Source organism: Sciurus vulgaris, assembly GCF_902686455.1.
Source record: "Sciurus vulgaris genome assembly, chromosome: 13".
Taxonomy (NCBI): Eukaryota; Metazoa; Chordata; class Mammalia; order Rodentia; family Sciuridae; genus Sciurus; species Sciurus vulgaris.
In genome coordinates, this window is record NC_136474.1 from 39,653,146 (window position 1) to 39,674,627 (window position 21,482).

The window sequence follows — 21,482 nt, forward strand, 5'->3', positions numbered from 1 at the left end:
CCTGAAATAATACCTTGTACCTTGATCACAGGTGGAAGCAAAGGAGGGATTAGCCAAGCTCAGTTTACCCACCTGGTGTGAGGTTTAAGACTTGTGAAGTGGAAATATGGTTTAATTTATTAATTACCACTCATAGCCCTATAATGAAGGCAGAACCTGTCAGCTAAACAAATAAACAATTAACTTGTTACTGCCACTTAGTGAACTGTTTTACAACAGGCTCCTCTTATGCAATTCCACACCTGGCTTGCTTACAAATGGTAGTTGAACAAAGAAAAGGATGAAGAGAAAAAGGTGCCTCCTCCTCAACCAGAGGCAGCCTTCCTGTCACTGCTCTGGAAGAATTTACAAAGACTGTGGTTTCCTGTGTCTCTGACCTGGTCCTATCACCTTTAGAACATCTTGGCTAAGCAAACCATGAGATGCAGTATTTCCAGACCATGGGAAAAAGTCTTTTTTTTTTTTTTTTGGTTTTTTAATCCCTCAGTACTACCTGGAATCCTGGAAAGCCAGAGAGTGCACTTACATCTCCCGTTCAGATTGTGTGTGTCCATGAAGGAGAAGGCCTCATCGCAGCTTGTGCCTTGCTCTGCATAGCTCTTGTCCATGGAGTTCACCATCACGGTCATCTCCTGTCGAGTGCTGCTCATTGTCTCCTTCCGCTTCTTGGCTAGTTTCCTTAAGGACAAAAAATTCAATTATGTAGACATGCAGGTGAATGGAAGCTGGAAATCTTGTAGGCATACTGAACAATGTTCAGGAATAACCTCTACTGAAACAATTTTATGCATTCATGATTCATTGATTTATGTGTCTTCAGTGTGGCAGGTACTCAGCAAGGCTGCACACAGAAAGGTGAAAAATATCCACTGCCTGTCCTCAAAACAACAAACAAACAAACAAAAACTCAGCCTTAAACACTGTTGTTCATACTATAAAACTAAATTAAAATGATCAATGATCTTGTACAATATGATCATCATCTGTTTACTGATAATCTCTTAGAGATATTAACTTATTACTGAATTATTGTCTTACATTGCCATATTAGTTTCAAAGAGAAGATTCCTTTTTTAAATTTTTTTTTTGGTGGTTGTAGATGTAAAACATGCCTATATGTTAATTTTTATGCAGTGCTAAGGATTGAACCCAGCGCCTCACACAAGCTGAGCAAGTGCTCTGCCACTGAGCTACAGCCTCAGCTCCCAAAAAGAAGATTCTAATAAATATTTTCCAGAAAAAAATGAAATACAAGTGCTCCTTGGCTTAGGACGGGGTTACATCCCAGTAAACTGAAAAGGTTGTCTGTTGATAATGCACTAAATACACTCAACTAATGAACATCACAGCAGGAACATTTAGCGTGATAAGTCCTGTTGCTCCCTCTGTCAGTGGAAGAGCATGCAAACGCCTAGGACAGTAATCCCTGCAGCCTGTCCACTGACCACCTGAAACTCATTATCTAAAGTTGCAGCTACCTATACAAAAGTTATGAAAAAACTAAGGGACACTAACAAATAAACAGATAAAGCTATTTTTTACAGGTCTTACCACCACTGAAGGTTGTTTTATGTACCAAAGACAGAAAAGAATAGAATTTGAGATGCTTAAGAAGGAGGGATAAAGTGAGAATGTTTAAGAAAAAAGAATGTAGCACTACCATACGAAAATCCTTGTGTCTAAAAATATTCTGAAAATGCTGCCCAAGCACCTAGCAACATTTATTTACAAGTAAAAAAATGGAAGCTTCATCTTGACACTGACTGACCTAGGTAGGACATAGCAGAATGGGCCATGTAGTTAAAATTGTACCCATATTAGGTGATTATGATTCGAATGGAAGGAATCATATCAGACCATATGGATAATCTTTATTATTATTTCCAAATGATACATAATCCACATGCTTTCTTGCCTGTAGTCATAATCATCTTTTAATTTCATACTTTGAAGGCAAAAGGCTTTCACTGATGAGTTGCCCTTTTAATTGCTAAGAGGTGATGGGAGAGGAGATACAGTTTTAAACAAATGGAGATCACCTATACTGTATCTGACAGTAAGTTGAAACATCATGTGTTCAAGGGTGAAGTTATAAAGATTTAGAAGGTCAGGGAGGTGACCCTCTAGGCATTGGTACCCTTCTCTTGACACCTGCAGATCACCTTCCCCATGGAAGGTCATCTCTTCCAGTCATGGAGCAGAATCCACGCCAGCATGTTCTCATCAGGTGTTCTGGGCAGCACACTCCCTCTCCACAGCTGTGCTCACAATGCATTTCCCTTCCACTTCTGAATCTGCTAGCTTTTGGAAAAACATTCTATGCCAGGTCTCCCCAGGAATGCTGAAGGGGAGAACTGAGATAATTGCGCTATGATTCAGGCAAAAGGCTCACTTTTTGCATAAATGTCTTTGATTTGCTTTGGACTGATTTATGCAGATAATTGCTTCAATATGTTTTGTTGTTCTTCTTCTTCTGCCTAGAAAAAGAGGCACAGTCAACTTGACCAGACACCCCCCTGCCTTTTCTTGCTTGAATTCCTCTAATTCTAAAGGTGAAGAAATGACAATGAATGTGCTTCTTGTATTGTTTATGGTGGTGTTGGGGGGTCGGCAGATGGGGGTGGCATGTATGCCCTGATAAAAGCCAGGCTTTTAATGGAGAAGTTCTTTCTCCTTTCTAATCTTCTATGTGTGTGAACTAATTTCAGTGATGTCACAGGACATGCTTCATTACTGATCTTCTTTGAGTGCATAAGAATCCCATTAATGATTCGTAGGTAATACTCAATTTGGAGGTCAAGTCAGAGACTTGGACATTTAAGTTCATATCCATTCAACACACACTTTCTAGACATTTTTTTTTTTTTTTTCGGGCCGAGGACCGAACTCAGGGCTTTACGCGTGCAAGGCAAGCGCTCTGCCACTGAGCTAAATCCCCGACCCCTCAACACATACTTTCTATCTATAAACCTTCAATCTCCAACTTGATGTTCTCTGCAGGCTCCCTGCATTCACTGTCCTTTAACTACAATTTTACCCCTTTAGATGTCCCAAATACAAATGCTTCACGAGGTCAACAGATGGTAAGTGAGGGAAGCCAGTGTAAGGCAATAAAGAATAGTGGAGGCTGAAGAAATGGAGAGGAAGCAGTGTCTCAACTCTTCTGGAGAAATTAGAAATCCAGATCTTATGCCAACCCAATTTTTTAAGTGTTGCTAAATAAACCAATTTTCAAAATAAAACATACTGGCTGGATCTTCTGCTCTCCATGAGTAATAGCACTGAGCAGCTTAATTGTGTTGAAATGGAAAGGAGTAGAAAGTAACATAGCATATAACTACCGAACGTCTGTACTCTGCATGCAGTATCTTGTTTATCCCTCATGTGCATGCACAAGGTATTCTTACTATTTACCTTCTTACTCCCTATTTTAAAGACAAGGCAGTTGAGTTTCAGAGACATTAAATAATTTTTCCAAATGGAGCTGATATTGGACCCATGAACTCCAACCCCCAAATCTCTAATTTAGAAACAATATGATTTATACTGTAAAGTATTTCATTAACTTACACTTCTTATAAGTGATACTGTAAATAAATTAATTTCAAGAGTGGACTCTCCATCACCCCACACTAATATGATTTGAAAAAGATGCACTATTATTAGCACCTAGTCAATGCTTTACATACACAAGTTAGTGGCATCCAAAATGCTTGTGAACTGAATTAGTTATCATACCAAATTATTAGTAAAGTGAGTTCACTGATAATTAATCCATTAAAAGTAGCTTTTTATTCATGGAGGTTTTAAGTCATTGTTTGGGAATTTTATTTGTTTCTCATATGCAGCTCAAAGTTCTCATCCATAATTACAGATAGTTAAGGAAGGTTAGATTTAGCATGGAGGCTCAGTTATGACTGTGGATAAACTGGAGATTTTTCTGCCCACTCTTCCCTCCTCATTGAACCTTGTATTATTTTTTTTAAATGCTGAAAACCATTAGAAAAATTTGGAGGACTTAATGAAATAAAATCTTTTCTGGAGGGAAACTCCAAAAGTTGAAGTGATTTTCTTTGTAATCATATCTAAACACTCAGTAAATTTATTATTAAAAACTGGTTTATCTGAAATATTTTAATCTGCAATCTCCAAACTTGTACTGCATGAATCAGAAAGGCCATTAGTAATTAAAAAGAGAAAAAGAAAACAACAACAACAAAAAAGAAAAGGCTCCTATTACATCTATAAATAGATCATAAAACCACTTGAGAAAGGACTTGCAATTTCCAATCCTACACAAAGAATCAGCGACTTTTCTTACATCTGTCAGAGAACTGAGGTCACGGGGCAAACGACTGCCCCCCAAATTGGAAAGACACAAAGCAAATACAACGACAACTTATGGGAGTACAAGTCCATAAACAAAACAAAAACCACTACAGGGTCATCATAACCTAAACCATAACTGACAAAGTGCTGGAGGTGCTCTGTGGCCAAGGTTTAGTTAGAGTGAGCAACACTAGGGATCTAAGGGGAAGGTGGGGGAAGGAAGACTAAACTTAAGGTGTCTCCACACTTTTGTGAGTTATACCTTCACAAGCTTTTACCATGTTTTCAGGGTGATGATCAGAGGTAAATCCCCTCATGCTTTCAGCAGGAGGAAGTGGAAAGTGGCTATTTTTAAATATGCTATTTTGAATATTCTGTTCTTAACAAGATGCTAAAAAGTTTGGATTTGAGCTCTTCCCTCAAAGATCCTGTTAATTCAGAAAATTAAATGATTTAGATTATGAGAGCTGTCACCTAATCAGTTCATCCCAGTTTGAAAAGACTACTTGGGTAGTAACTATAGGCAGGTGGGGTATGGTTGGATGAGGTGAGTTATTGGGTGTGGGCCCTGGAAAGGCTCATCTTCCCTGTAGTCCCTCACCCCTGACTCTGTTTCCAGGCCACCATGAGGAGAGTATTGTTCCTCCACCACATCCTTCTACCATGATGTCCTGCCTCACCTTGAGTCCAAAGCAATGGAGTTGGCTGACCATTGACTAAATCTCTGAAATCATGAGCCCAAATAAAGTTTTGCTCCATTAAGTTGTTCATGTCTATTTTGGTCACAGTGACAAAAAGCTAACTAACACACAAAGCTTTCTCTCAAGAGAAACTATCTTGCCAGAGCTAACCTGCTGGAATTTTATTAGTACCTAATATGGGGGAAGGGCAATACCAAACTCCACCTCATGTTAGTCATCATGTCCTACCTAAGAGTGAAGGTGAGGAGACCTGAGAAACATTTGTTCATAGTCCAATGGTCTGCTCACAAATTTTGAGGAAAAAAAATCACAGTATTCAGAATAACTCCCCTGTCTCATTACCACATTTAAAGATCTATTTATTGAGGTCCTTTTTATCCAATATATTATGTTTAGTTATCAAGGAAGAACCATGACATATACTAAAAGACAAAAACAGAGTTTGAACACTCAGCAAACATCAGAACCAGACCATATTATAGCAGACATTTTGAGAATTCAAAACAATGATGATTAATATGTTAAGGGCTCTAATAGGTTAAGTAGACAGCATGCAAGAACAAATAGGCAATGTAAGAAAAGAGATAGAAGTTTTAAGAAAGAACAGAAAAGAAATGTTAGTAATAAAAAACACTGTAATGGAAATGAAAAATGCCTTTGATATGCTTATTAGTTGATTTGGTACTGCTGGGAATGAATTTCTGAGCCTGAGGATATGACAACAGGAACTGGCAATACTGAAAAGCAAAGGGAAAATGACTGAAAAAAAACCAACAAACCAACAAAACCAACCAACAACAACAACAACAAAAAAAAAAAACAAGAAAAAAATTATAAAACTGTGGGACAACTACAAAGGTATAACATATATGTATACTGGAATGCCAGAAGAAGAGAAAAAGGAACAGAAAAACATCTGAAGCAATAATGACTATTTCATAAAATTCATGTCAGATGCTCAGAGAACACCAAATAAGATAAAAGCCAAAAAAATCTACAACTAGGCATATCACATTCAAATTGCGGACAGTCAAAGATGGAAAAAAAAAAAAATCCTGACAGAAGCCAGACAGACAAAACACCTTACTTATGAGGAACAAAGTTTAGTAAGAGTTACATTTAACTTTTCAGAAACCACACAAGCAAGAAGAGAGTGAGTGAAATATTCAGTGCTGAAGGAAAAAAAAAGCCACCAATCCGGAATGTTGCATACTTTTCTTTCTTCTTTTGGACCAGGGATTGAAGCCAAGGGTACTTAACCACTGAGAAACATTATCAGCCCTTTTTATTTTGATTTTGATACAGGCCTCACTAGATTGCTCACTGCCTTGCTAAGTTGCTGAGGCTGCCCTTGAACCTGTTATTCTCCTGCCTCAGTTCCCGAACTTCTGGAATTACAGGTATGTACCACCACACTTGGTTAGAATGTTGTATTCTAATGAAACTATCCTTCAAAAGTGAATAAGAAATAAAGACTCTTTCAGACATACAAAAATTGAGGGAATTTGTTGGCAGTAGACAGTTAATCACTTATCATGCCTGGAACAGGAGAAATCATCACAAAATGTGCACCTATGAGAAAAATGAGAGCCAGTGGATGAAAGTTTATGAACTCAAGGACCACAATGGACACACTGTGGTATTGACTGAGCTCATAAGTGCAACTGCATGGTCACTTACAGTGCAGACCACTGCACTGTAACGTCAGAATGACGTTGTCTGGAAGCCAGCTGTGATGATCCTGAAGAGTAACTACAGAGACACTTTTGTGAAGTGGTCCTCCCTAGAGAACATATTTGCTAGGGCTAGTGAAGCATGTCTCTTGTTTGTTACTTTGATTCTGAAAATGACTAGTGGGTAAACAGCACATTTGAAAGTAGATATGCTTCATGGTCCTCAGCTGGGATTGGCATTCCACTAAAATTTAGCTGGCAGCAGGATTGTGGAACTTCAAATGCAGCACTTTATGCTTACATTAAAGAAACGAATGAAAGTGGCCTTTTGGTCAGCTGATGTCAGAGTTTAGTGGCAGAGGCACCAGTAACTGGGCCCACCAGGTCATCTGCTCTGCCATTAAGAGTTACCTGGTCTGGGTCAGTCATGAAAGCATTGCTAATACCTCAAAAAGTATAGGTCACAGTTCTGAAAACTGAGTTCAGCCACTCCCGAGTGCATTATTTGTTTCGGACAATAGTGTTGTAGTTGTTGGTCATGACAGATGCCAATCACTCTTTAACTACAACTGACTGTGGCTGCTTGACCTTTGTCTCCAAGATAGACATCCCAAAACAGTGCATCCAGCACAACATATCTGCCACGGAACACTTCTACAATATATCAAGGAACTCAATACAGCCTCAGAGATGCTGCCCTAGAATAACATCACTTAAGTGTCTATTTCTAAGTGAACAAACAAGACTGTTGAAAATTTGCATTATTGGCATCAGTGCAGCCATCACTACTTGGAATTTGATAGTCTTCTATTCAGGACATTCAGATAAGGTGAAGCTGAGTGAGCCTCTATATCCAACATGACAAACCGGCATCTCTGCCATTTAGAGCTCTGACATTTGACAATGTTGAGGCCAGTCCCAAGGAAACACTGTAAACTACATCATGAAAATATTGTGTTTTGTTTTTTGGCTTTATAATAACATTTCTTTTTTCTATTTACACTCTATTCCTCACCAAAGAATCTCTTTGAATAGTTTATTACAGAAAATTAATATATATATAACACTATACACACACACACACACACACACACACACATATATATATATATATATATAAAACACTAAACTAGAGGAAATGGTTAGGAATGTACTGTTCACCGTAAAATTAAATAAAAATCTAAATATGAAAAAAGAAGTTCTTTAGAAGGAAGGAAAATGATATAGATCAGAAACCTGCATGTACCTAAAGAAAGGAAGAGTTTTAGAAAAGGAATGTGATGATATATATATTTGTTCTTAATTGATCTCAAAGTTAAAAGTTTACTCAAAATAATAACAGCAACAAATTATTTGATGTCTACAGATTATTAATAAGTAAAATAAATGCAGCAATGATAAAAGGGCAGAAGGGAGGAAAAAAGAACACTCTATTATTATAAGAACATGTACCACCTGTGAAGTAGTATACTGTTATTTTGTTAGGTTTGCATTAATTACAAATGACAACTGCAAAGTCTAGGACAACCACTGAAAAGTAACAAAGAAAAGAAGTTAAGAATGTAGAGAAAATAGAATAGTACTCAATGTTCAATTAAACTATGTAAGCAGAAAAAGAGTGGGAGACTACAACACGAACAAAGAATAGGCAAACAAACAGAAAATGGTAAAAAAAAACACCCTCCCCAAAGAAAATTATAGGTTATTAATACATCAATAATCACCTTAAATATCAACAGTCTACACATATCAAGTAGAGGACAGAGATTGTCAGGGTAGATTAGAAAACAAAACATAACTTTATATTATCTATAAGAAACTTACCATAAACATAAAGACACACATAGAATTTAAAACAAAGGGATAGAGAAAATATTATTGTGTAAATAGTAATCAAGGAAAAATGGAATAAGCTATATTAAAATTAGCAGAAAACTTCAGAGCAAGAAAAAATATGAGTAAAAAAAGGCATTTCATGTGATGAAAGGGTTAACTCTTCAAGAATACTTAAAAATCCTTACTGTATATGAATCTGTAACATAGCACCAGTATATATAAGAAGAAAGTGATAGAAGTGCAAGGAGATATAGATGAATCCACTATTAGAGTTGGAAACTTCAACATCCCTCTGTCAGTAAAGGACGAATCCCGCAGGCAGAAAATCAGTAAGGACACAGTTGAACTCAATAGCACCATCGATCAATTGGTTATAACTGACACCTTTAGACTATTTCATCCAACAACAGCAGAACACATGGAATTCTCAAGCTCACAGGGAACATTCAGAAGAATAGAACCCATTTTGTGCCATAAAACACACCTTAGAATTTTTCAGAGTAGAAATCATATAATGTATGTTCTCAGATGAAAATGGAATTAAACTAAAATTCAATAAAACAAAGATAGCTGAAAATTCCAAAATATCTGAAGAAAAACAACATAGGTCAAAGAACAAATCTCATGAGACATTTACTTTTTTTTTTTTTTTTCAATTAAATGGAAATGAAAATACAGCATCAAATTTTGTGGGATGAATCAAAAGTAGTGCTTAGAGTGAAATTTATAACATTGAATACATATACTAATAAAGAAAATATAAATTCAATAGTGGAAGCTTCAAGCTAAGGAAAGTAGAAAAAGAAAATTAGCTCTGAAGGAAGCAGAAGAAAAGTAAAAGTAAAACGTAGTGTAAAAAAATCAATGAAATAGAAAAGAGAAAATCAATAGAAAAAGCAATACCAAAATGTGGCTCTTTGAAAAGATCAATAAAATCAATAAGCTTCTAGATAGGCTAAGAGAAAAAGAGGGATGATACAAATTGCTAATATTGGAAAAGAAAGAGGGGTCATCATTACAGATAACACAGACATTAAAAGAACAGTAAGAAATATTATGAAAACTTCTGTGCCTACAAACCTGATAACTTAGATGAAATGGGCTAATAACTTGAAAAGCCTAATCTGCAAAAACAAAAAGAAACCTACAATCTTGACTAGGTCTATGTCTACTAAAGACACTGGATCAATAATATTCTTCCACTATGCACATGGGGGTGGTGGGGTTCATGCCTGCAATCCTGGCAGCTTGGGAGACTGAGACAGTAGCATTGCAAGTTCAAGGCCAGTCTCAGCAACTTAAGGAGGACTTAACCTAAGCAAATTAATGAATTCCTCTCTAAAAATAAAAAAATTAAAAGGGCTGGGGTATAGTTCAGTGGTAAATTATCCCTGGATTAAATTCCTAGTGCCCTCCCCCATTAATAATATTCCAAATCAGAAAGCACTAGGTTTAGATGGGTTCACAAATGAATTCTATGAAAATTTAAAAAAAATAATTTTTTTGTTTAGTTATAGGTGGACACAATACCTTTATTTTATTTTTATGTGGTGCTGAGGATCAAACCCAGGGCCTCACGCATGCTAGGCGAGCACTCTACCACCAAGCCACCACATCAGCCCATCTATGAAATATTTAAGAAAGAAATTTTTCTAGTTCTCCACAGTCTCTCCCAGAAAATGAAGCAGAAGGTATACTTTCTAATTCATTCTGTGAAGCCAGCATTACCCTAATACCAAAATCAGGCATTATAAGGAAGTAAAATTATAACCAACATCTGTCATAGACATACAAGCAAAAATCTTCAATCAAATATTCAATCAAATATATAAAACAATGAGATACCACTACACATCTTTCAGAATGGCCTAAAGTCTGAACATTGACAACATCAAATCCTGGTGAAGATGTGAAGCACCTGGAACTCTCACTACTGGCAGAAATGCAAGATGACAGTCCCTATGGAAGTCAGTTTGGCAGCTTCTTAGAAAACAACATACATATTCATACCATAAGATCTAGCAACCTTCTAGTAAATACCAATCTTTCTGGTATTTACTTAAACAAACTGAAAATTTGAATCCACTCAAAAATCTGCACACAGATGTTTATGGCAGCTTCATTCATATTTGCTAAAATCTAAATGCACCAAGATATCCTTCAGTAGGAGAATGGATAAACAAATTGTGATCATTCAAACAATGGGATGTTACTCAACATTAAAAATAAATGAATTAAAGTTGGGTGTAGTAGCACATGCCTCTAATCCCAGCAACTGAGGAGGTTGAGGCAGGAGGATTCCAGGTTCAAGGTCAGTCCCAGAAACTTAGTGAGGTACTAAGCAACTTATTAAGGCCATGTCTCAAAAATTAAATAAAATGAGCTGGGAAAGTAGCTCAGTGTTAAGGTACCCCTGGGTTCAAACTCCAGTAACAAAAAATTAAGGAAAAAAAATTAATTATAATGCCATGACTTGACATGGAAGAAACTTTAGTGCAGATTATTTAGTGAAAGAAGTCAATTTGAAAAGCCCATTCACACTGTATGACATTCTGGAAAAGGTAATACTATGAAGACAATATAAAGATCAGTGGTGGTCAGGGGTCAAAAAGGGGAGGAATGAACAGGTAGAACACAGAGGATTTTTAGAGCAGGGAAGCTACTCTATATGATACTATAATGGACGGTAGATGTCATTATGGAGTTGTCAAAATAGAATATGCAACAACAAGACTGAAGCTTAGTGTGAACTATGGACTTTAGGTGATAATGATATATCAATATAGGTTCACAAATTATAATAAACATACTGCTCTGTTGCAGAACATAGATAGTGAAGAAGGTTGTGTATAATTAGGTAGTATGTTGGAACTCTGCTATGTTCTGTTTGCTATAGTTTGGACCTTGATTGTCCCCCAAAGGCCCATGTGTTAAGAGTCTCCAGCTTGGTACTATTGGGATGTGGTGCAACTACTAAGAGATCGGGTCTAGTAGGACTCAGTTCTTTCTTTCACTGCCATAAAGTAAATAGATTCCTTTTGCTATTTGCTCCCCACCATGATGTGCTGCCTCACCACAGGCCCAAGTGCAATGAGTCTACTCAAGCATGTACTGAAATCTCTAAACTATAAGCCAAAATAAAACTTTCTTCTTTTAAAGTTGATTATCTCAAGTACTTTGTTACACTAACAAAAAGCTCTGTGACACCATGTTTAAATAAAGTCAATGAAAAACTCTGTAATACTGTATGGAAAAAAAATTAGAGGGAAGAAAAAAGTCATAGCCCATAAAATTGGAAATCAGGATAAATGGGAGAGAAGAGGGAAATGTGCAATGAATTCAAATTAAAGGAATGGTTATTATAATTCATGCTTATTATACTCTGATCTTTCTGTTTTGTTTCTTTTGTGAGGCAAAACAAAAAAAAATAGAATAAGGATAAGGGAAATGAGAAAAATGTCTTGGATTATTATTATCTACATGACAGGTATGAATCACAACTTATAAAGAAAACCCACTGAAGGATGAACTTGTCAGCAATGTGTCTCATGGCAGAGCCAGAGGACAAATGGCTGCCAATTAGGAGAACAAAGTACAGCTTGGAGGAAGGAAACAACTCCTCCTCTCGTTTTCCTCTCTCCAGCAGAAGGGGGTGGCCATTGTAGGAGTGGCCATTGTAGGAGGAGCAGGGTGAAAAGGCACATCTGCCACCAGTACCAGTGGATTCCAGGAGAAAGATCTCAAGTATCATCCTCAGTATGGATTCTGCTCACACACCTGGTTTACTGTCACTCAGAGTTCATCCCAGAGCATGACTACCTCTATCCCTGTAGGCTCTACTACAAGGTGCTATGCCTGAGCAATGACTTCGTAAGGTCTACAGAAATTTAAAAATAACCCTTCACTTAAATATTATAAAGATGGTGAAACTTACAGATTTAGAAATTACATACGGACAAAAGAATAAAAGACAAATGACTTTCTGGTCATGCCTTTTGTAATTAAGTGTGTTCTTAGACTTAATTAAGCTATGGGGTAGGAGCTGGAACCAAAAAGTATGTAATTTCTCTCACAATAGGAATGAAATAGCTATTGGTTGAGTCAAACAATGTGTACATTATACCCAGTTACCAAGATTCAGCTGAATAAACCTAAATGAGTAAGGGGCTGTCACCTTAAAGATAGATCTGTGTGAATTACCAGATAATTTAAAAAAATTTATGTGTGTGTGTGTGTGTGTGTGTGTGTGTGTGGTGCTGGGGATTGAAGCCAGGGCCTTGTGCTTGCGAAGCAAACACTCTACCAACTGAGCTATATCCCCAGCCCCAGATAATGTTTTTAAAAGTTAAAATTTAAAGGAAAAAAACACAGCAGTTGGACAGCTAATTATTTCAGCTTGAATATGTACCACTACAATAGGTGATAGAAACACAATAGGAAAATAACTGGCAGAAATTCACAGGATTTCAGATGAGTCAGGCATTTTAAGTTCATTAACTCTTTTAATTCTTAGTAATATCCCAGTGAGGAAATGACTATTGTTATCTCTCTCTTAGACAGAAGGAAACTAGTGCAGTAACATTAAGTTGTCCTTGGCCCTATAGCCTAAAAACTGTAGACATCTGGCACTGACTTCCAACGTGCAGATAAAATCATCTTTACGAAACCATCACTGGCATCACTAGCTGAACCTCACTAGTTGCTCACGTCTGCACACTGTGAATAAAGCCTGGTTTACTTTGCTGGCTGGGAGTGCATAGTTGTTGGCCAAGGCAGAAATGTTCTTCTGCCACTGTTGGGTGACCCAGAGGTAAAGAAGCCATGGAATGCCTCCTTGGTTGGCAGGGTATCTGTAAAGGAACATGGAGGCATCAAGGCACGGAAACATGTGGATCCCTTTGTCCACATGTGGATCCCTTTGTCCAGTGGCAGACAGTATCTCTCTTGGTGCATTCACATGTATATGACTATGTGTATTCCATGCTGGAGAAATTTTAAAATAGAGTTATATTGCATGAACTCAATAAAAATTCATCTTTCATACACTTACAATTTGAAAATTAAATCTTTGGAAAAGGCTGGAGTTCTTTTAAAACAAGTTGAAATTATTTGTGTTGCAACCTATGATCACTCCCAAGTCATGGCACAAATATATAATTCTGAAATGTCACCATTATCATAGTTACAATAAAAACAGAACAAATATTGTTATTTATTACAATAAAATTCATGGAATCTGAATTAAATTGACATGTGAGAATAAAATACGTCTAATAACCTTAAGATATTGAACAACTTACTTTTGGAACTAAAAAAATTAAGAAGAAAGACTTATATTCTGGATAGAACAGGACTCCCTCAAATTTTCTAATAGCAGTAGACTTTTTGATCAATCAAAAAGAAAATTTTTTCACCCTTAAATTTCAAAGGGATCTCTAATTACTAAGCATTCCTCTTCTTGGGTTGGGAGACACTGTTTTGTTCTTAGTCAACAGGTACCTTCCTAAGCTTGTAGGTACACAGTAAATGATACTGGCATGAGTTAGAGATTTTGCTTCTTTTGCTTAGTATTCATCCCCTGTCCTGGAATGGTGTCTGGCACCTGGTTGGTACTCACCAAATATTTGTTCTTATTAGTTTGATTGCATGATTGATTGCAATACCTTTATTTTATGAAGAATATGTGATGCACGTCATTGTGTGTGAGGTGGAGGAGACACAGTAGCAGTCAGACGGAGAGAAAATGACTGATGCACAGCCGATGTCTCCGAGGGCTCCTGGCTTAGGACCTGGGGGTGAGCACACCTGGCCTAGGCCCATGGTCTTCTATTTTTCAAGTTGTTGAATGAATGGAACCTTGGCAGCTGAAACCACAGACTCATTTCACGGGCATGGACATTTGACCTTTTCTAAGTGATTGTTATGGTTTAAAAGTGTTTTCCAAAAGTTCATGTGCTGGAAACTGAGTCCTTGAGTTCCTGTTAATGGTATGTGGAGTGGGCCCTTGGGAGGTAACAGGAATAGATAAGGCCATGAAAGTGGGGTCCCTATGATGCCATTAGAGGTTTTATTAGAAAACACAGAGATCTAATTTAGCCAGCTTGCTCTGTCTTCCAATGTGATACCTTTAGAATGTTATGATATAGCTAGAAGGTCCTTGCCACATGCTATCACCTTCATAGAAATCAATGTATTATCTTTATAAATTGTGAGAAATAAGTGTATTATCTTTATAAATTGCCTGGTTTATTATAGTATTTTCTTATAGCAGCAGAAAATGAACCAGGAAAATGACGAAGAGGAATTAAACACACATATATGCATACCTTTTGTAGCTCAAATTTAACATTATTTTTATAAGAGCCTTGAAGAAAACATTTTGGGTCAGTCCCAAAATACATTTCATTATCATTATCACCCCCATCCCTGTTCTGGGCATCTTTCCTGTTTCAGCTATCTTTCATAACCAGGAAAAAAATTCCTCGATGCCCTATGTCACCTCATCTCTACCTTAGTTTATATCTGGCCTTATACCAGGAGGCTGAGCTTCCATTCTATAACAGTTTGGGTTTGAATCTGGGTTCTTCTGAACACATGCTGCAGTGGGACCTGTAAACACACACACAGTCTGCCCGCCCAGATCCACCTGCACATAGATCCCGCCTGACAAAAACATCTTCCATCTGGGAGTCACTCACGGCTCGTGTGAGCACCAAAATGTAATTTCCCAAACCAGTTGAAGATTTGTAAACACTAAAAATATTCAGCCATAGAAATAATAGATGCATGCAGTATCTGTCATCCTTAGTAATATTTTGTTTAGTTTTATTTCTCACATCAGGGCAATATGAATCCAGAGGGACTGGAATCAGTGATGGCACAAGAAATATAAAGTTGGTATAATCCACAGTAGAGCAGAAATGAGAATAAAGTGACATTAGTGATAGCAGGTCCCCACTCACAGTCAGCTTATGTTGCTAAATTCCATGTGTGCACATTATCTTGATGTTTAATGGTTTCAAAAATGTCACTCTGTAGCAAGACTAAATTGGTATACTGTTGATCCTTTATCAGTCTATAAATACAAGTGAGAAAATGAGGGATTTTTAATGCATGTCACATTGGAATCATGCTCCTATTTCCCTCTTGATGAAGTTTGTTAAGCTTACTAGAAAACCTAGGAATGCCCCTGCCTCATAAAAATGGGGCAAGCCACTGGTATCAGTAGGCAAATAGGGACTCACTAAAACTGCATATTTTGGATCCTAATTGAAGCACTGACATTATAAAATCCAGGTAAACCCTTGGCTGTACAGGGTTAAGTATACAAAAATCTCACAAACATAAAGGTTGAAGTTGTTTTACAGACTATATTCCAAATTAAAAACACAACTCCTGGTTAATTTATGTAGGAGCAAATACAATCTGCTTCTTAAGGGGTCCCATTAACTGGCAGATGCACAAACTTTAACCCTTTAGAAAGGGATGTCTTTTTGTGTTGGAGTCAGATCTCATCTGAGGGGTAGCATGGCTCCTTGAAAACATCCACCTCCTAATCTTGGAACCTGTGACTGCATGCTATGTTACATGGCAACACAGAATTAAGGGGTGCAGTTGGAATAAAGTTCGTAATGAGTTAAGCTTGAGATAGGGAGTCCATCCTAAAACTATCTGGCTGATACCACAGCATGACATTTTAAGAGGAATAATAGCAGTAGGTCAGAACAATGGGGTGTGAAGCTCTCAACTCACCCTTTCTAGTTCTGATGTGTGTGTGGGGGGGCTCATGCTAAGGAATGGGTGGTTTCTAGAAGTAGGAAAAGTTAAGGAAAAGGATTCTCTTTTGCAGCTTCCAGAAAGGAATAGAGCCCTGCTGACATCTTGACAGTGAGACCTGTGTCAGGATTCTGACCTCCAGAACTATAATTGTGTTATTTTAAGTCATTATGTTGTGGTACCTTGTTAAAGCAGCAATGGCATAACAGCAATATTCAGAATTTAATATTTTATCACTTATGGGCATTTCTATGGTCAACTGGCATTTATAAAATGCATATTAATTTATGAACAGCTCTTCTCAACACAAATATTTTCTTGCTAACTTATCCTAAGGAATTGCTAGTTGATTATCAAAAATCCATTTCCCCCAGGAAAAAAATAAAACCACACTTTAAAAATCTTTACTTCTATGATTCTGAAATTATAACTTCATCTTTATAAGAGTCTTAAAGCACATTAAACTTACTTTAGTACTTCATTACACTCATAGTGAAAGGTTCCTACTTATTAATACAAATGTGGAAGTACATAATTTGGCCTTCACATGGGATTCACTAATTGCACAATTATGTGTGTATGTGGGGGGTTGGGATTAGATAAGAATTATGGAGAAAATTGCTTTTTCCAAAATTAAAATGAAGTTTCAAAACTATCACCAAAGTTGTTGTAAGTTAGCAGAATTGATGAGCTTGTGTTTTCCTACATATTCGCTAACACTTGCTGTCACTCAAAAAAACACTTGACAATGTGATGGTGAAAAAATGGTATCCTATAATTTGTTTATTTGCATGTACCTGATTATGTGGGAGGCTGAACAAGTTTCCAAATGTTACTTATGGAATACATGTATATTATAAAAGAATATAATGATATTCTATAGTTTCCTATTTATATTTTATATTCATTTTCTAATTGGATTGTGTTTGTCTTATTGATATCAACATATTCTTGATATTTAGGCCATTAGTACTTTGAAATAGAATATTAGAAATATTTCCTGCTAATATTTATTTGTTTCAGACCTTGTTGATAGTGTCTTCATATGTAAAACTTTTTGATTTTGAAGTAGTCAAATTTATCAATTATGTCTGTTTTAGGGCTTCCCATTCCTGGAGGGCATGAAGATACTTTCTTAGGTATCACTACATACAATAGCCTTTTTCTTCCTAGTGAACAGACAAAGGGGACAAGTTAGAAGTTGGCATGTCATACACAACAGATGCTTAAGCAGACACAAGGGTTAAATATGGTGAAAGTGGTTGATGTAGGTCTAAAAGAAATGGCCATCTGGGCTCAATGACCACCCCTTATGGTCCGATTGTGGTTTCTAAACATCATTTACCCTTTAAGAAACCAGGGTTTCTTGGAGAAATGGCCAATTTCAGCTAAGGGCAGATAATGCACAAGATGAATTAAGAGCATTCTATAGTCTCAAGAGTCTCTCAAAAATTCAGTTATTCAAAACACAGATGACAGTTTGAAGGGGCTCCTATTGGCTGAACAACAATACCCTAAACATCCAAACAACAGATAATATAATTTAAATATTAAAATATACAATATTTAATATGTTAAATGTTAAAACATATCACATACATTAGAATCCCTGAGTTCATAATGACAGTATTGGAAATCTTATAAAGTCCTATGGCACTGATCCATTATGAAACTGGTAAATATGGGGAAAGAATTCCAAACATTTATCCTATACGAACTGCATTTGAGGGTGACCAAACAGTTGAGTAGAGAATAGTACTTAATAAATGCATAATGGATGATAGAAATAAGATGTCACCAGTTTGAAACCCCTAATAAAATAATGGATTTAGGTAATCATCATCAGTAGCTTAAAAACCTATTAAGTGAAATGCTGATGTGGAACTTCATAATAGTGGATGAGGTTGGCAAGATCACAATCCACTAATCGATCTCAGCATTATGTGCTTCCTGATGCAAGGTAATAGAAAGCTCCCAAAACCACCAAAACAAAACAAAACAAAACAAAACAAAACAAAACAAAAAACTGGAATCTGTTTAAGCATCTAATTCTAACACCAGTTCACTGGAAATACAGACAACACAAGGACATGTTAAATGATACTATGAGATTATATCAGCCAAGATCAGAATGTGCAATTCTACAGCCTAAATGGTTTCTTCAACAAACAGGCCAAGGATGGGCCATACTATTCCACATTACAAACATGAAATCATACATGAGAGCTCAGATGACTTGCCCTGAGTCACAACACATCAGGCATGAATCCAAAGACAAATGCAGGTCTCCATTATTTTCATTAACTTTTTCTAGCACCCCACTCTTGACAAGCTCATAGTCAGAAACAACTTTTAAGTGGGCAATCTGAATTTTCGGAGTTTCAGTGAAAATTCATAGAGAAATGAGTTAAGATTGATACCACATGAAGCCACTGGCAAGATGTTTGAAATGCACAGCTCAAAAGGCAGCTATAAGACTGATTATCAAATATATTAATATAAATTTAATTGTTTCATCCTGAATGAGGCTTCTTCCTTTTCTCATTGATTATCTTTCCCCTTTTCTTGTGATCACATGATCTAAAAAAAAGAGAGAAACGGAGCTCACTCAGGTGGTAGTTACATGATTCTTACGAGCCAATGAAACAGACACAAAAAACATTTCCTGCAATATATAGCAGACTTTCAAATTATCTTTCTCTAACTCATTAGCATTTTAGAAAAATTAGGTTTCATCATTAAAAAGCCATCTGCTTATCTGGGAGCTGTCTGGAAAACAGTGCTGGAAACTTTCAGGGAATGTGTGAACCCAGCAGGTACTGTACTTTCTTTTGATTTCTGATGAAAAGACAAAGCCACCCTGTCCCCAATCCAAGGAATTCAAATATAATGACCTATTCAGCATCTTGTGATGGCGCTCTTCACTCACATCAAATTTAAGAGAGAACAAATGCTATGTAGAAGAAATCTGAAAGCTCTCCTTGCATATACACCAAGAAGAGATTTATGGCTTTGCTAAAATGCCTGCCCTCCCCATGGCATGACAGGAGACATATAGTGGGATTCAATATAAATCATAATACTGGATTGAGTGAAATGTTGTTTTAGCAGTTTGAACAGGTAAGACTCCTGTGGGTACAGTACAGCAAAAATGAGCCTGAGCCCAAGTCATCTTCAGTCAGATGCAAATTTTTTTTTTTTTTTTTTGTATCATGGAACTTTGGAATGTGCTGGTTGCTGGCAAAGGGATGTTGTGCCATGGAAGGGTCTGTCTGCCTATCATGACAAGGAGAATGCTAGCAGCATTTAGCCAACTACTTTTTTAGAAAAACAAATACACTGTGAGCTGCCTACAGTGAGACTCTGGGGTCATTCTGCAGCAGGCCTTGGCAGTGAAGCTGAGGTGTTTGTATATTATTCTTGAACAAGAAAATTCAAACTGAGCAGGAGAATAATATCCCTAATATTTATTTTTCCCCTATATCCTCCGACCTCTCTTAGCACCTCCTTATCTCCTCTCAATGGGAAAACTTATTTCACTGAGCAAACAGCAGAACCATAGGAGACCCTATCCCATACTTGGTTAGTTCTGGCTTTCTGTATACAAGACACAGACGCAGACATATGGTTTCCTCATATGAACAATGTGGAGAACATATAACCTACTTTGTGATTATGAGGATTAATGGAATACAGGCAAAGCACAGACATTTGATAGGGGCTCAATAGGAAGAAAGATGTAAAGGAAGCCTTCTCTAACAGCTTAATGTCATTTGAAACAACCCTGTTTTTGTTTCTTAGGTATCTGGATATCCAGAAAACATGCCCTTTATTCTTTTCCAGTATTTGTTCATTCAGATATTGTCATTTTTCCAAAAGCAGCTCCCATGAACCCAGCATTGAACCAAGTGCTTGGGATACAGGGTGCCAGCCCTCACCCCTGAGAAGCTCACAACCCTAGGACAGAGAGGCCTAAGGTTGAAAATGACCACAACAACCACCACAGCAACAAGAAAGCATGCTATGCCACAGGATGTGTAAAGTGTCAGGGAACAGACAAAATGAGAGAAGAAACCCTGGGCTACAGTTAAGATAAACTTCTCTTCGTGTCCATTCCTAGCCTACTCTTCCATGGCAAACTCCTCCAATTGTAGTTTGCAAAATAAATACCTGGTAATACCTGCAATTAGCTCAGTGGAAGAAAAGCAGAACAGTATTTCAAGTTCAAGGTATGCTGAAAGCCTTGTTTTGAAAGGGCAATCGCTGGACTCATTTCATCACTTATTCTCACTTCACTCACTGGGATCTTACCTCCTGAGGGCTCCATTGGGTGTGCTGATGAAGGAATGAATTGCCCTCACTCTGAAGGTTCTCACCCATGATTATAAAAGAGCTATAGTGTTTAAACATCTATCAGCACAGAAATGCTTACATTTAGTCCATAGAAACATTAGACATGGAACAAATTAATGATCTTGGGATAGGTAATTCAAGGGATAATCAAAGGAAACACCCTAACTGAAAAGTGAATCAGCAATTATAGGCACAGATGTCAAAATAGACATCTAATAGTTAGATCAAGATTTGGTTCAGGAGTAACTATAGCTTTTTCGAACTAAAAAGATCATACTGCACATTTAGGGGACCCATCTACTACATATGTTATTTTTCCTTCTTTTCTCTCTTGACAACTGGTTCTGAAAGGACAGGTCACATGGGGAATGTTCCAAACTGCCAAAGGGAGGATCAAGTCTGAATTTCTTTGTCTTTTCAAAATAGCAAATGATAAATGATTCCTTTTGTGAGCTGTGTGTGTATGTGTGTTGGAAAGCAGGAATATCATAACTATTCTGAGATATATAAAAGAATTCTGATGAATGGCTGGCATCATGTCATGTCTGCACATTTGTGTACAATTTAAGGACATTAAATTCAGAACTAGTAAAGACACTAGAGTTTCTGAAATCATCGTTCACAGTTTCTGCATTTTCCTGCACTATTTTTCATTCCCTCTCTAATCTTTTATGTTCTTCTACCTGCTTAATTCTCACTATGTTTCTTTAATGATTTCATACTGAATGTTGGTCTTCTTCCTGGAAAAAATCAACTGGTCATACTGTGTCACACTTCCCCGTGCTTCACAAGGTGAGCATTAGCAGATCAGAAT

At 37.0% G+C, this 21,482-nt stretch overlaps 1 protein-coding gene across 1 annotated transcript in view; it reads right to left on the minus strand.

Annotated features, from left to right (window-relative positions):
- The window catches only part of PTPRM (protein tyrosine phosphatase receptor type M), an 849,607-nt gene that overhangs the window by 165,127 nt on the left and 662,998 nt on the right, over positions 1-21,482 (minus strand). Inside the window, 1 exon segment of the mRNA XM_079108449.1 lies at positions 527-678. Coding sequence (XP_078964575.1) covers positions 527-678 — 152 coding nt within the window.